The sequence below is a fragment of the Ranitomeya imitator genome, chromosome 6, assembly GCF_032444005.1.
Source record: "Ranitomeya imitator isolate aRanImi1 chromosome 6, aRanImi1.pri, whole genome shotgun sequence".
In the NCBI taxonomy this organism is placed as follows: Eukaryota; Metazoa; Chordata; class Amphibia; order Anura; family Dendrobatidae; genus Ranitomeya; species Ranitomeya imitator.
This window is the reverse complement of record NC_091287.1, coordinates 419540904-419557355: the sequence shown is the minus strand read 5'-3', so window position 1 is coordinate 419557355 and position 16452 is coordinate 419540904. Positions and strand designations below refer to the sequence as shown.

Sequence of the window (16452 nt, the reverse complement as noted above, 5' to 3'; positions counted from 1 at the left end):
ATTTCCTTTCATTTCTGTCCCATGCCTCATGGGTTGGGGTAGAGGACAGATTAGGGTTTTTACAGGAGCATAGTAAGGTCAGAGACTCGGGCATCTCTAACTTTCAGTACCCCCTGGACAGGGATTGTTAGGGTGACAGCTCCAGGGACAGTTTGAGGCCTCTGTTCCTTACTGAAGACCATCACTGCGTGACATATACCAATGTTATATTGGATTCTTGGAGTCTTATATACTCTATGAATGAGAAAGGTTTGGGACAGTCTTTGTGATTCAGACAAGGATAATTTACGAATTAGATCCAACACCCATTGTTCTTTAGGTAGGGGACCCAAATGTCTTTTCCACTTTTCCTTGGCTGTGATTGTACATTTAGAAAAGCATCCTGCCATAAACTGGATATATATATATATATATATATATATATATATATATATATATATATATATATATATATATATATATGAAACTCTGTCTATTGTAGAAACAATTGTATCAATCTTCGTGTTTATTTTTAATAATGTAATTTGCTCTGAGTTGTGCATTATACTCATGACGTTTTTGCAAAAATTGATAAAACATTTTATGAGTAACATCATATCCTGCTCTTATTTGTTTTAAGTTTTTAAATATTCCTTCATTTCGGAGTTGTGAAGCCAAGAAGTAGATCCAGGCATTCAGGATAGCCAATCCACCATTCTTCTCCTCTCTGTAGGGTCTCTAGTTTAACGCTGGCCTGTTTCTTTTTCCATATTAGTTCTCTGAACCAGCTATGTATTTTAAAAAGGCCGTGGGGATCCATACTGGGGTATTATGTAGGCGATGTAAAAGATGAGGCATGAGAATCATTTTTATTAAATTGCCTCTCCCGATTACTGACATTGGAAGTCACCACCAAGTTTCTATTTTAGTTCTGAATTTTTGCAATGTGGGAGCCAGGTTAAGAGAATAGTATTCATGGGGCCTGGCGGTAACCACTACTCTAAGATATTTAAAGTACTTGCGTATTTGCTACCTATATCTGATTATTCTCCAGGTTTATTTATGTCGGTAGGGTATCTACGGGCATGAGGACTGATTTATCCCATTTAATTGAAAATCCTGAACAAGTTCCAAATATTCTAATAAGATTAATCACTAGAAAAATGGATGAGACCACATTTCCTCAAACTAGAAGCATGTCATCTGCATATAAAGAGTTCCTCATCTCCAGTGAACCACAACAGAAGCCTGTTAGTAGAGGCACGTATTACAGAAGCTAACGACTTTATGGCAACTGCTAAGAGAAGGGGCAACAGGGGGCATGTGTGCCTGGTTCCCTCCCCATTGCAAACGTTCCATTTACCATAAGTTTCGTTTTAGTGGATAAAATTTAACAGCTGGATGTACAAAATAAAGTTATCACAAAATCCCATGCCTCTCAAGACCGTCCACTGGAAATTCCACTCTATGTTGTCAAACGCTTTGGCAGCGTCCATAGAAAAAACTACTCTGGACCCAGTAGACCGAGCTTAGTTGGAAACCCCCCAAAAAAGTCTCAAATTAACTTACCGTATATACTCGAGTATAAGCGGACCCTCTCAACCCCCCCCCCCCCTAATTTTGCCACCAAAAACTGGGAGAACTTAATGACACAAGTATAAGCCTAGGGTGGGAAATGCAGCAGCTACCGGTAAATTTCAAAAATAAAAATAGATACCAATAAAAGTTAAATTGATTGAGACATCAGTAGGTTAAGTGTTTTTGAATATCCATATTGAAGCTGGAGCCCCGTATAATGCTCCATACAGTTCATGATGGGCCGCATAAGATGCTCCATATTAAAATATGCCCTATATAATGCTGCACAAATTTTGATTATGACCCCATAAGATGCTCCATACAGATAATTGCCCCATATAACGCTGCACATGGCCCCATAAGATGCTCCATACAGACATTTGCCCCATATGCTGTTGCTGCGATTAAAAAAATAAAAAGTCACATACTCCCCTCTTGTCGCTCAGGCCCCCGACACTTGCTATATTCACCTGCTCCGCGTTCCACCGCTGACCGCCACTGTGTCTTCCCCGTCCTCTGCATGCACTGACGTTCCGGCAGAAGGCGGCGCACACTAATCGCGTCATCGCGCCCTCTGACCTGAGCGTCACTGCAGAGGACGCGGAAGATGCAGCGGCGCCGACGGTGGAACGTGGGACAGGTGAATATGCCCCCGTTATACTCACCTGCTCCTGGCGCAGTCCCTGCACGTCTGTTTCCTGGCGCCGGCAGCTTCTTCCTGTAGTGAGTGGTCACATGGTACCGCTCATTACAGTAATGAACATGCGGCTCCACCCCTATGGGAGTAGAGTCCATATTCATTACTGTAATGAGCGGTACCATGTGACCGCTCACTACAGGAAGAAGCTGCCGAGGAACAGACGTGCAGGGACCGCGCCAGGAGCAGGTGAGTATTTTTAAACAGCTCCGCTTCCCCTCCCCCGCCGACCCCTGGGTATGAGTTGAGTATGAGCCAAGAGGGTTACTTTAAGCCCAAAAAGTGGGCTGAAAATATCGGCTTATACTCGAGTATATATGATATGTTGGTTTGTTTGGCATATAGCCTGTTTGGTCGTCATTAATCACTTTGGTAATTACTTTTCACAGGCTGTTGGCTAATGCCTTTACCAGTAATTTGATATCAGTTGAGAGAAGTGAGATTGGTCTGTAGGCATCAGACTGACGGGGGTCTTACCCAGGTTTTAACCCCTTTCTGACATCGGACGTACTATCCCGTCGAGGTGCGGTGGGCCCCCATGACCACGGACGGGATAGTACGTCCAGCGCGATCGGCGGCGCTCACGGGGGGAGCGCGGCCGATCACGGCCGGGTGTCAGCTGCCTATCGCAGCTGACATCCGGCACTATGTGCCAGGAGCGGTCACAGACCGCCCCCGGCACATTAACCCCTGGCACACCGCGATCAAAGATGATCGCGATGTGCCGGCGGTGCAGGGAAGCTTCCCGCAGGGAGGGGGCTCCCTGCGGGCTTCCCTGAGCCCCCCGCAGCAACGCGATGTGATCGCGTTGCTGCGAGGGTCTTACCTCCCTCCCTGCCTGCTCCAGACCCGGATCCAAATGTAGGCAGATGTTTATGAATCATGCTATTTTATTCTGCAGCAGGACAACGACTTCAAACATGCAGGCAATGGCAATGAAAACGATCTTCAGTGTAAAGAACAACAGTTAATCCTGGAAGTGATGATATGGCCCACACAGAGCCCTCAGATCAGCATCAAGTGTGTCTGAGATTATTTTAAGAGGTAGAAGGATTTGCACAAGCCTACATCCACAGAATATCAGTGGTTCTCCAAGATGTTTGGAGCAACTATTAACACTTCTGTTTGAAAGCATTCATACTTTGCAGCATTTTTTTCACATCTGCCTAAAACCTTTGCACAGTATTATGTATGTGAGTGTGCATATGTGTATGTATACATATATACAGTATATAATGTATAATTCATTTTTTATCCATATTATATTTTTTTCACTAGCTCTTCTAATTTCAGCACTTAAGATGTTGCATATTATATGCTGTTTTTAGCAATAGGCAAATGTCGGTCGCAAAACTAAAATATGTCGTCATATTATATAATTCTTCACTTTAACTACCCTATTTCAGATAAGTCTCTGAATGTTCTGGATGTAGATCGTCTGTCTCGTGCATCACAAAAAGGTTTCAATAAATATCTTATCAAGCAAATTCAAAGAACAAAAGCACTCACTGTGGTAAGTCATTTCATTTTTAATGGGGCTTTTATGAGGTTTTTTGTTTATTTTTTTAAAGAACGATACAATTATATTGTCATGTACAGTGGGGCAAAAAAGTATTTAGTCAGTCAGCAATAGTGCAAGTTCCACCACTTAAAAAGATGAGAGGCGTCTGTAATTTACATCATAGGTAGACCTTAACTATGGTAGACAAACTGAGAAAAAAAATCCAGAAAATCACATTGTCTGTTTTTTTAACATTTTATTTGCATATTATGGTGGAAAATAAGTATTTGGTCAGAAACAAAATTTCATCTCAATACTTTGTAATATATCCTTTGTTGGCAATGACAGAGGTCAAACGTTTTCTGTAAGTCTTCACAAGGTTGCCACACACTGTTGTTGGTATGTTGGCCCATTCCTCCATGCAGATCTCCTCTAGAGCAGTGATGTTTTTGGCTTTTCGCTTGGCAACATGGACTTTCAACTCCCTCCAAAGGTTTTCTATAGGGTTGAGATCTGGAGACTGGCTAGGCCACTCCAGGACCTTGAAATGCTTCTTACGAAGCCACTCCTTCGTTGCCCTGGCGGTGTGCTTTGGATCATTGTCATGTTGAAAGACCCAGCCACGGTTCATCTTCAATGCCCTTGCTGATGGAAGGAGGTTTGCACTCAAAATCTCACGATACATGGCCCCATTCATTCTTTCATGTACCCAGATCAGTCGTCCTGGCCCCTTTGCAGAGAAACAGCCCCAAAGCATGATGTTTCCACCACCATGCTTTACAGTAGGTATGGTGTTTGATGGATGCAACTCAGTATTCTTTTTCCTCCAAACACGACAAGTTGTGTTTCTACCAAACAGTTCCAGTTTGGTTTCATCAGACCATAGGACATTCTCCCAAAACTCCTCTGGATCATCCAAATGCTCTCTAGCAAAGTTCAGACGGGCCCGGACATGTACTGGCTTAAGCAGTGGGACACGTTTGGCACTGCAGGATCTGAGTCCATGGTGGCGTAGTGTGTTACTTATGGTAGGCCTTGTTACATTGGTCCCAGCTCTCTGCAGTTCATTCACTAGGTCCCCCCGCGTGGTTCTGGGATTTTTGCTCACCGTTCTTGTGATCATTCTGACCCCACGGGGTGGGATTTTGCATGGAACCCCAGATCGAGGGAGATTATCAGTGGTCTTGTATGTCTTCCATTTTCTAATTATTGCTCCCACTGTTGATTTTTTCACTCCAAGCTGGTTGGCTATTGCAGATTCAGTCTTCCCAGCCTGGTGCAGGGCTACAATTTTGTTTCTGGTGTCCTTTGACAGCTCTTTGGTCTTCACCATAGTGGAGTTTGGAGTCAGACTGTTTGAGGGTGTGCACAGGTGTCTTTTTATACTGATAACAAATTTAAACAGGTGCCATTACTACAGGTAATGAGTGGAGGAAAGAGGAGACTCTTAAAGAAGAAGTTACAGGTCTGTGAGAGCCTGAAATCTTGATTGTTTGTTTCTGACCAAATACTTATTTTCCACCATAATATGCAAATAAAATGTTAAAAAAACAGACAATGTGATTTTCTGGATTTTTTTTTCTCAGTTTGTCTCCCATAGCTGAGGTCTACCTATGATGTAAATTACAGACGCCTCTCATCTTTTTAAGTGGTGGAACTTGCACTATTGCTGACTGACTAAATACTTTTTTGCCCCACTGTATATATTTAATGTTTTGCCCTTTTAAAGAGACTGTCAGAAGCATCAACCCTCCTAAGCCAGCAATATGGACATGTAGGTCATAGAAAGTTGAATAGATTGATATATAAGTACTAGATGGTGGCCCGATTCTAACGTATCGTGTATTCTAGAATATGTAGGTAGTAAACAGCACAGGCTACGTATTATATTGCACAGTGACGTAGTATATAACACAACCGACGTAGTATCTAACATAGCTACGTAGTATATAACAGAGCTACGTAGTATGTAACACAGTGTACGTAGTATATAGCAGAGCTACGTAGTATATAACATAGCCACATAGTGTATTGCACAGGTATGTAGTATATTAGTCAGCCACGTAGTATATAGCAGAGCCACGTAGTATATAACATAGCCACGTAGTATATTGCACAGGCACGTAGTATATTGCACAGCCACATAGTATATTGGTCAGTGACGTAGTATATTGCATAGCTACGTTGTATATTGCACAGCCACGTAGTATATAACAGAGCCACGTAGTATATTGCACAGTTGACGTAGTATACAACAGAACAGACACAGCCACGTTGTATATTGCACAGCCACGTTGTACATTGCCCAGCTACATAGTATATAGCAGAGATGTACAGTAGTATATAACAGAGCCCACGCAGTATGTAACACAGCCCACGTAGTATATAGCAATGTGGGCACTATATGCGTGGTTAAAAAAGACTTAAAGGGACACTGTCACCTGAATTTGGAGGGAACAATCTTCAGCCATGGAGGCGGGGTTTTGGGGTTTTTGATCCACCCTTTCCTTACCCGCTGGCTGCATGCTGGCTGCAATATTGGATTGAAGTTCATTCTCTGTCCTCCGTAGTACATGCCTGCACAAGGCAATCTTGCACAGCGCAGGCGTGTACTATGGAGGACAGAGAATGAATTTCAATCCAATATTGCAGCCAGCATGCAGCCAGCGGGTAAGGAAAGGGTGAATCAAAAACCCCAAAACCCCGCCTCCGTGGCTGAAGATTGGTCCCTCCAAATTCAGGTGACAGTGTCCCTTTAAAAAAAATAAAAATAAACATATACTCACCTTCCGAAGGCCCCTTGAAGTCCTGGCACCTGTGTGCGGTGCACGCGGCAGCTTCCAGTCCCAGGGTTGCTATGAGCGCAGGACCTGTGATGACGTCGCGGTCACATGACCGTGACGTCATGGCAGGTCCTTCTGGCATAGCATCCTTGGCACCGGAACCTGCCGCTTGCACTGCCGAGGACAGCACACCACGTCGGAGGGTGAGAATAACCTTTTATTTTTATTATTATTTGTAACATTAGATCTTTTTACTACTGATGCCGCATACGCATTCCTAATATGTAAATGAGGTGTTAAGATGTCTAGGTGGGCCAGAGATCTTTCTGAGAGTCTGCCTTCATAGCTTATTTTAATGCTTGGCAATGCCTGTGTATGTAAATTGAGCCTTTTCACTGCATGTGTGACTTCAGGCTCCGGTGATGAAAGTTCAGGTCTGAGCATGTCGCCACTGAATTCGCTGTCTCGCAGTGTTAAAGGGGTATTCCATCTCCAAGATCCTATGCCAATATGTAATGGGTATAATAATAATTATAACCAATTCCTCCAATTAGAAATGTAGTATAGTTATCCTGATAATCTATGTCACTTACCTCATGTGCAGGACATTGCAGTAGCTGAGGTATCCATGGTTACGACCACTAACTAACTGGCACCATTTGAGTTTCTGTAACCAACCTACTGTAATGGCCTACCCACAATGTAAGCAACTTAAGTTATCAGGTGTACTGCACTAAATTTCTAATTGAAGATATTCGCTATTATTACAGCTACTACATATTGGGATAGGATCTTAGAGATTGGAATACCCCTTTAAACCCTTCTTTGGGCACTGCGTCAAATTCCTCCTGCATGGCTGGACAACATCTGAAAGGAGCAGAGGTGCGCAGTATACAGCGCCTGATTATTTCCCAGAAGTCCCATAGACAATGAATGGAGCAGACACCGATTATTCACATCTCTACTTTTATTCAGGACGGTGCTGCTGACCATGGTCTTCAGTGATCCAGAGCCACAATTTGGAACCCCAGTGATTAGCAAATTATCTCCTATCCTGTAAATGATGGATATTTTGTTTTCTTGGGAATAACCCTTTAATGACTAGTGTTTTTTAGGCATGCATGGCCATTGCAAAATTCCATCTTTTGTAATGCTAAATATATATTTTTTTCACTTTGTAGTCTATCAAGATATTTTTATTTACTTGATTGACAAACTATGTATTAGGTACACAATATATTAGTACACCTAGCCTACATCATAGGCTTTCCTGACGTATACCAGAACGTTGCCATAGCAGACCATTTACCAGACAAAGGCCAAATTTGTTCTTTTGGCCTCAATCTACCTTTTGTTTAAAGGTGTATTCTCAATCTTGAAAATAATCTCTATTATGTGTGAGTATTTACCGTATATTTACATAATCTCTTTTTTTCAATGTTCTTTTTATTGTAAATTATTAAGATTTACAAACATTTGAGAGAGTAGAATAAATGACATAATGATCAAAAACACAATCAAAAGATCAAGTTTTAACAAAAAAAAAACAGCTCTAAAAGATATTGTTATAAATCTCTCAAAGGTGATCAGATCCGTAACATTTGTCAAAATGGCAAACAATTTCCCTCTTGTAAAGAGAAGTAATATTAGTCAGATGTCAATACAAAAAGAAGATAGGGATGAGAAAAGAAAAGAGAAGCTAGTGGTGGGACTAAGAGAAGAGAAAGGGAGTGAGGGAGGGTAGAGAAAGGGGGGGAGGGAAGAGGGGGGACAAATTGGGATGAGTAATCTTATTTAATAGTTATATCTCAGAGTGATATATATTCTGAGTCCTGAATCGGGCCCAAGGGTTCCAGATATTTTGAAATTTTGTGTACGAGTGGTTAGTTTTGGCTGCAAGTTCCTCTATGCGGTACAGTTGGTCTATTTTAAGATAAATTTGCTTAATTGAGGGAGTAATTTTAGTGTTCCAATTTGAAGGAATCAAGGATTTACCCGCAGCCAAGATGAATTGTGCTAATTTAGAAGCTTTCTCGTCTCCTGGCCACAGTGGTAGGTTCAGGAAGACGTTCTCCGGTTTTAAAGGAGTGCTTTTCCCCAATAATTCTTGGATGATTGAGGTTAACGCCTTCCATAGGGGGGAGAGGGATTGGCATGACCACCACATGTGCAAGTAGTTGCCGACATCTGCCCCACATCTCCAATAGTCAGAGTTAGATGAGCGATACCATTTCTTGATTTGACTGGGAGTTAAATACCATCTGGAAATAATTTTAAATGAATTTTCTTGGATGCGCACACAGGCAGAGGGACCATGTGAATTTTTATATATATATTTGATTTGAGGCTCTGAGAAGGAAGTGGCTAGATCTATCTCCCATCTAGCTAAGTATGACCTTTTCATTGAGGTGTCTAATTGAAGTAGGGATTGGTATATTATCGATAGAGACTTAGTGGGTATTTTTGATCTTGCACATAGTGTTTCATAAGGGGTTAGTGATCTACTAAAGTCAGTAGATTGGCGGTGGTGGCGAATGATATTAGAAAGTTTACCATATTGTAGAAAAGTTAGACTCGAGAGTCCTGGGATTTGAAGTAAATCCTGTAGAGGAAGAAGAGTCCCATCCACAATCAATTGTTCAAGTGGAATATGGACTGCACAGTTTGGTAGTGTGTCTACAATGTCGGTGACCATAGTCAGTGGTGAGAGAGGGGGTGCTAGCGTTGGGCCGACTTTCTTCCATATTTTAAAAGTAGCAGAAGTGTAGATATTTTGTAATTTAGGTGGGGTCATATCTTAGCATAACCTAATAACATGGAGTGCAGAGGTATAGGGGACAATGCTTCTTCTATGCTTAACCATTGTTTATCTACTGATTTCCTGATCCAGTGGACCGTTCTTGTAATATGGGCTGCTTGATAGTATTTTGAAATATCTGGAGCTCCAATCCCACCCAAATCTTTTGGAAGGGAAAGTGTTTTGGCATTAATGCGTGATTTATCCTTTTGCCAGATATAGCCAAAAAATAAAGAATGCACTTTAGCCAAATAGGAGCATGGTAGATGTATTGGGAGCATGTTGAGGATATATATAAATTTTGGAAGAATTATGCTTTTTAGAATATTTTTCCTGCCAACCCAAGATAGATAAGTGTCTTTCCAGGAGCGAATGAGTGTGGTAGTGTTTTCCAATAGTCTGGAGTAGTTAAGAATGAAAAGGTCATTATCCGAGGGGCATAACTGTATGCCTAGATATGTTAGACTTTTCGGTCTCCAAGGGAAGGGGAATGACGATTTAAGGCTATTGACTATATTATTAGGTAGTCCAAGGTTTAGAAGCTCAGATTTAGATTCATTTATTTTAAAATTAGATAGTATGCTGTACCTCTCCAAAGTGTTCATAATGGCTGGGATGCTTCTCAATGGTTTTGAGATAATTAATAATAGGTCATCCGCAAACGCCGCCACCTTGAAGTGAATGCCTTGAATGTGAAGTCCTTCAATATCAATGCATTGTTGTATGGCCTGTAGTAGAGGCTCAATTGAAAGTACAAAGAGTAGCGGCGACAGCGGGCAACCCTGTCTTGTGCCATTGAATATCTGAAATGAGTCTGTAAGCGATCCATTGATTCTGATCCTAGCTGTGGGAGCGGAATACATTCCCATGATAGCCGATACCGAGGGCGTGCGAAATCCAAATTTTAGTAATGTTTCCTGTAGGAAAGTCCAGTCAACCCTATCGAAGGCCTTCTCAGCATCCAAGCCCACAAGTGCAATTGGTATTTTCTTAAGTTTTGCATATTGCATAAGGTGCAATACTTTGTACGAATTATCCTTTCCCTCTCTACCTTTCACAAAACCAGATTGATTCAGAGAAATTAGTTGAGGCAGCACGACAGCCACCCCATTTGCCATTAGTCTCGCATATAGTTTTAGATCCGTGTTCAACAATGAGATCGGCCTATAACTGCCACACTGTTCCGGATCTTTCCCTTCCTTGTGTATCAGTGAGATTCTGGCTTCTAGAAACTGGCGTGGGGCTGCCTCCCCTTTCTGAAGAGAATTGCACATATTAAGCAGATGGGGAAGCAAAATTTCGGAATTGGATTTGTAGTAGTGTGCTGTAAATCCGTCCGGTCCCGGGGCTCTCCCTTTGGGACACTTCGACAGGGCTGACCGGAGTTCCACAAGAGAAAATGGTTTGATTAATTGTTCTTGCTGAGATATAGATAGGGCTGGGAGATTTAGGCTATTTAAGAAGGTTTGGATGTCCTGCTTTCTCTGTTTTTTTTCCCTTTCTCCTTCTTCAAGGCGTAGTTGGTATAGGGACTTGTAATAGTTTAGAAATTATTTCTCAATCTGAGAATAGTTTTAGTTTTGATAGAATGAATAAATCTGCGGGCTTGTTTCTTTTTAATAAGTGACATAGTTAGTTTAGAGGCTTTATCCCCATATATAAATATGCGGTTTTTCCAGGAAGCAAAAAATTTCGCTGACTGTTCTCTGAGGATGTCCCTTAGTCTTTGCCTTTTAGTTGAGAGTTCTAGAAGAGTTTGTGATAGCAAAGTCCTCTTATGTTGGGATTCTAGATTTTTTATCTCCTCATACAGAACATTCAGTTCCTTATTTTTGGTTTTCTTCAGGTAGGATGCTATAGATATAAGTTCTCCTCGCAGTACGGATTTGTGTGCCTCCCACAATATTAAGGGTGATATTTCATCACTATTGTTTAGTTCAAAATATGTTTTAATTGCTTTAGCAATGCGTGATTTAGTGGAAGGGTTATCTAGGAGCGAATCATTTAGCTGCCAGGACCTGTTTGGGGAGAATTGTTTAGATAATATTAACTCTACCAATACATACAAGTGATCTGAGAACAAGGAGGGATTTATGTCTGCCTCTTGTATGTTGGGTAGTAAGGATCTAGGTGCAAATATGTAATCTATTCGATGGTAAGAGCCGTGTGGGTGAGAAAAGAAGGTAAAATCCCGCTTGGTCGGATTCATATAACGCCAAACGTCTATTAGGTTTAATGAGTGGAAAGCTTGTTTCAGTCTAACCAAGTCCCTAAGGGAGATTGCACTCTTCTTTTTTGTTGTATCGATGGAGGGCTCAAGGGCCAAGTTATATATTTACATAATCTAATCTGTATATTCAGTGTGTATAATATGTCTGTGAGTGTAAACACTGTACGTGTGTGTATATACACCTAAGATCATCTATTTTTTTATTTTGTTTTCTAGAAAGATGAATCCTCTTTGGCAGCAGTAAGGAGTAGAGTTGTAAGATTACTTGGAAGTCTGGGAGGACATATTAATCGCAGCCTAGTAACAGGTAAGTTGCTTTTGTATATGAAAAACGTTTTGTATTATAATTAGAGAATGCATCCAGGATAGTGTTGAGCCACCTCCCTAGTGTTCGGGTTCGGTTCGGTTCGTCGAACAGGGACGTGTTCGACGAACTGTTCGTCGAACGTTCGACTAAAACCGTCGAACCCCATTGAAACCAATGGCAGGCAAACACAAACACATACAAACATAGAAAATACATAGAAAACACCTTAAAAGGTGTCCAAAAGCTGACAAACTGCTCAGAAGACACAACAAACACATGGAAAAGTCACAACTACATATAGTCATGCGAAAAGAAAAGAGTTGGAGGAGTAAAAGGAGGAGGAGACACAGATATAGGCATGTCATGCCTTTCTAAAATCAAGAAAGGCTGGAGTAAAAATCTAAACTCACTATACCAACACCCAGACGTCTTGACAAAAAAAAGAAAATAAATATCTTTAGGTAGAATGGCGGCGGGTCCATTCAGAACACTTTCCTTAGAAGACGTAGTGGTACCCCCGTTGGGAGTTGTGCCAAAAAATGAACCCAATACATTCAGACTAATCCACCATTTGTCATATCCAAAATGCAAATCAGTAAACGACAACATTGACGCGGAACCAAGTACAGTACTATGTACTGTACCTCCTTTGACGAGGCAATCGGGTGGGTCAAGAAGTTGGTAAGGGGCACCCTAATGGCCAAAACAGACATTGAGGGGGCGTTCCGGTTACTACCTGTGCCTCCGAATAGTGTCCTGCCATTGGGCTGCTTCTGTAAAGGAGCATACTACATAGATCGCTGTTTGCCCATGGGGTGCTCCATATCTTGCTCACTATTTGAAGCGTTTAGTTGCTTCCTCGAATGTGTCGTCATGGACGTTTGTAAGGCGGCACATATTATCCATTACCTCGACGACTTCTTATGCCTGGGCCCAAAAGATTCGTCACAGTGTGAAAACGCGCGATAGTCCACCTGTGAGAAGGAGAGAGCTGGAGGGAGAGTGGACACCCCAGAGCCGAGGGGTTAGATTGAGAAAGAAAGAAGGCGGTGTAGCTTGCTTTATGGGTGGGGTACTCTGAGTAGCAGAAATTGCTACTAGGCCCAAAAGGATTTCCTGGGCCAGATGCCGTTAAAAAATAGTGCTTAGGTAAACAGGCGGTTTAGCTTGCTTCATGGGCGGGGTACGCTGCTGAGTTGCACCAAATTCTACTAGGCCCAAAAGGATTTCCTGGGCTAGATGTCGTTACAAAATAGTAGTTAGGTAAACAGGCGGTGTAGCTTGCTTCATGGGTGGGGTACGCTGCTGAGTAGCATCAAATTCTACAAGGCCCAAAAGGATTTCCTGCGCCAGATACCGTTAAAAAATAGTACTTAGGTAAACAGGCGGTGTAGCTTTCTTCATGGGTGGGGTACGCTGCTGAGTTGCACCAAATTCTACTAGGCCCAAAAGGATTTCCTGTGCTAGATGCCGTTACAAAATAGTAGTTAGGTAAACAGGCGGTGGGTGGCTGGGCTACTCTGCTGAATAGCAGACACTGAAGCTTTGGAGCAGACCTCTGAATCCCAGGCCATAGTATGCGTAAACAACTCTGCAGACGACCCCACCCACCTGGAATTGACGATGGCAACTTCATGTAAAACTCAGCAAGGGGACTAAATAAAGAGTCTCCAATTTTTTCCAAAAAATCGGCCACAGACACCACTTAAGTGGCATCAATTTCGCCAGAGTTTTTTTAAAACAGTTGGTGAGGTGATTTTCAAAAATCATCAAGCTTTTAGTCTCCCCAGGATGACACAGGGGTAGAGAAGTCCTTGTGGATCCAGGATTTGTTCATCTTGATGAATGTTAGTCTGTCTACATTGTCACTTGACAGCCGTGTGCGCTTATCTGTCAGCACACGACCAGCAGCGCTGAACACACATACCATCCTCTCTAGGCGTTGGCTGTGCGTCAGACTTCTTGTCTCCTGTGGCCTCGCAAAGGATGGTCTAAAAAATTCTTGAAACGATTGGAAAAAAATTTATGTTACCACCAGATACGATGTTACTGTTACGGTTTGAGTGATGACTCGATAGTCCCACGGTTGGCAAGTTAGAACTCAGAGATTCACTACGTGCACCACCGGTGTTTTGTGGAAATCAGATGTTAGATTCTGTAACAGTCTCTGCTGATACTCCTGCATGCGTGAATCCCTTTCTATGGCAGGAATTATTTCGCCAAATTTGCTTTTGTACCTGGGATCTAAGAGTGTGGCAACCCAGTAGTCGGCATTAATTCAGATTCTGACAATCCGGTAGGTAGTGCAGCAAGAAGGCACTCGTGTGTCTTCAGCATCCAGGAGGACCGAATCCTTGTTGTCTTGGTGGTTGGGAGGTGAGAATCATGCTTCCTTCGTCTGCCCTCTTCCCCCAACCTCGCACAGCAGAAATTTGATCAAGGTCTCCCTCATCTGACGAGTCTTCCATGCCCAGCGCCAGTTCGTCCTCCACTTCTTCCTCACCTCCTGCACCTTCCTCAACAGTTTGGCTGCTACCATGCGCTCTCGGTAATCCCTCTCCCCCAGCCTCCAATGCCAGCCGCCTTGGTGCTGCCAACCTTCTTGACTTTGGAGATCCCTTCCGCATACGACTCCTCCTGTTCCTCCTCCTCCTCCTCTTGTTCCACCACCTGACTCCAAACACTGTGTAAGGTGTGCTCCAGCATGTAAATCACCGGAATGGTCATGCTGATAATGGCATCGTCAGCACTAGACATCTTCGTTGCTATTTCAAAACTGTGCAGAAGGGTGCATAGGTCCCTGATCTGAGACCACTCCTGCAGCGTGATTTGCCCCACCTCTTGATCTCGTTGGCCCAGGCTATACGTCATAACGTATTGCACCAGGGCTCGTCGGTGCTGCAACATGTGTAGAGTTGAATTCCACCGTGTGGGCACATCGCATTTCAGCCGGTGAACTGGCAGGCCCAATTACTTCTGTAGAGATGCAAGTCGTCGAGCTGCGGGATGCAAACGGCGGAAGTGAGCACACAGCGACCGTGCCCTCTGCAGAAGTCCATCTAGTCCGGGATAGTGGGATAAAAATTACTGGACAACCAGGTTCAAAACATGAGCCATACAAGGCACGTGTGTGACATTGCCCCGGGGTAGGGCCGCACCCAGGTTTGCAGCATTGTCGCACACAGCTTTCCCTGGCTGCAGGTTGAGTGGAGACAACCATTGATGGAACTCGGTCTCCAGAGCTGATCACAACTCTTCAGCTGCGTGACTCACATTTCCCAGACATTTCAATGTAAACACTGCCTGATGCCGTTGAGCCCTGGTGACAGCATAGTGAGGAGGTGTGCAGGATTCCTTCTGCGCAGTTACAACGCGGGTAGCATTACCAGACGGGCTTTGGGTGCAGGTGGAGGACCGAGAGGAGGTTGAGGAGGCAGAAGCAGTGGAGGAACTTCTAGATACAGAGGATCGACGAGCAACTCGTGGGGACGGCAAGACTTGGACAGCAGCCCCTTCTGATATCGCCGTAGTTACCCAGTACTCAATCACCAACATCTAACGCCCCTGTCCATGTCTACTCGCCCAAGTGTCTGTGGTGAAATGCACCCTGTCACACACAGAGTTTCTCAAGGAAGCGGTGATGTTGTGGGCGACATGCTTATGTAGCGCAGGCACAGCTTTCTTGAGAAGTAGTGGCGACTGGGCATCTGGTACTGGGGCACTGCGATGAACATAACGTCTCGAAAATCCTCTGTGTCCACCAGGCAGAAAGGCAGTATTTCTGTAGCCAACAGCTTGCAGATGGAGAGATTCAACCTTTTAGCTTTGTCATGGCTAGGATGAAATGGTCTTTTACTTGTCCACATTTGAGGGACTGAGGGCTGGCAGCCGTGCTTAGACGGAGTTGAGTAGGGTGTTCCCGGAAAACCGCTGGTCTGTGAGGAAGGTGCAGACGGAGATGTTATGTTGCCTTGATCAAAATGTGGTGTTGATGTCGGAGAGCGCTCAACACCAGCAGGTGTTTCCACGTGCAAATGTCCTGACGACCTGCCAATCACACTGGCTGTTGCGGGTGAAGAGGTGGAAGGTCTGCATCCAAAACCATGTGCGACTGCTGTCCCCACAGTCACAGAGGATGAAGAGGACGCACATGCACTTGATGGGGCAGACGGTGGTTGACCCGGCCCACTAGGCCGCATTGTAGCACAGTGAGCTTCCCACTGCAACTTATGCCTCTTATCCATGTGACGGTTCATGCATGAAGTACTCAAGCTAGTGATTTTTTGGCCTCTACTGAGATTTTGTTGACAAATCTTACAGACAACATGAGTTGGGTCATCCTTTGCAATGTCAAAAAATGCCCAGGCTATGCAAGGCTTAGAGCCCATACGACCTGAAGAGCCACCACGACTTCTGGTCTGAGGCACAGTTGGGGTTGAGGATGCAGTTCTTGATGTGCTTCCAGTACTCCGTCTCTGTCCAGGAAGGCGCACCGTTACCTCGTCGTCAGACTCGTCACTAGCATCCTCCTCCACCTCCTCTGCTGTCCTCATGGATTGGCGGACTGGGGGTTGACAGTA

At 43.6% G+C, this 16452-nt stretch overlaps 1 protein-coding gene across 1 annotated transcript in view; it reads left to right on the top strand.

Moving 5' to 3' along the window:
- Positions 1-16452, top strand: part of PRKDC (protein kinase, DNA-activated, catalytic subunit) — a 448603-nt gene that overhangs the window by 131338 nt on the left and 300813 nt on the right. The window contains exons 22-23 of the mRNA XM_069731310.1: positions 3661-3767; positions 11782-11872. Of these exons, the coding sequence (XP_069587411.1) occupies positions 3661-3767; positions 11782-11872 (198 nt within the window). The remainder of the gene's footprint in view (positions 1-3660; positions 3768-11781; positions 11873-16452) is intronic.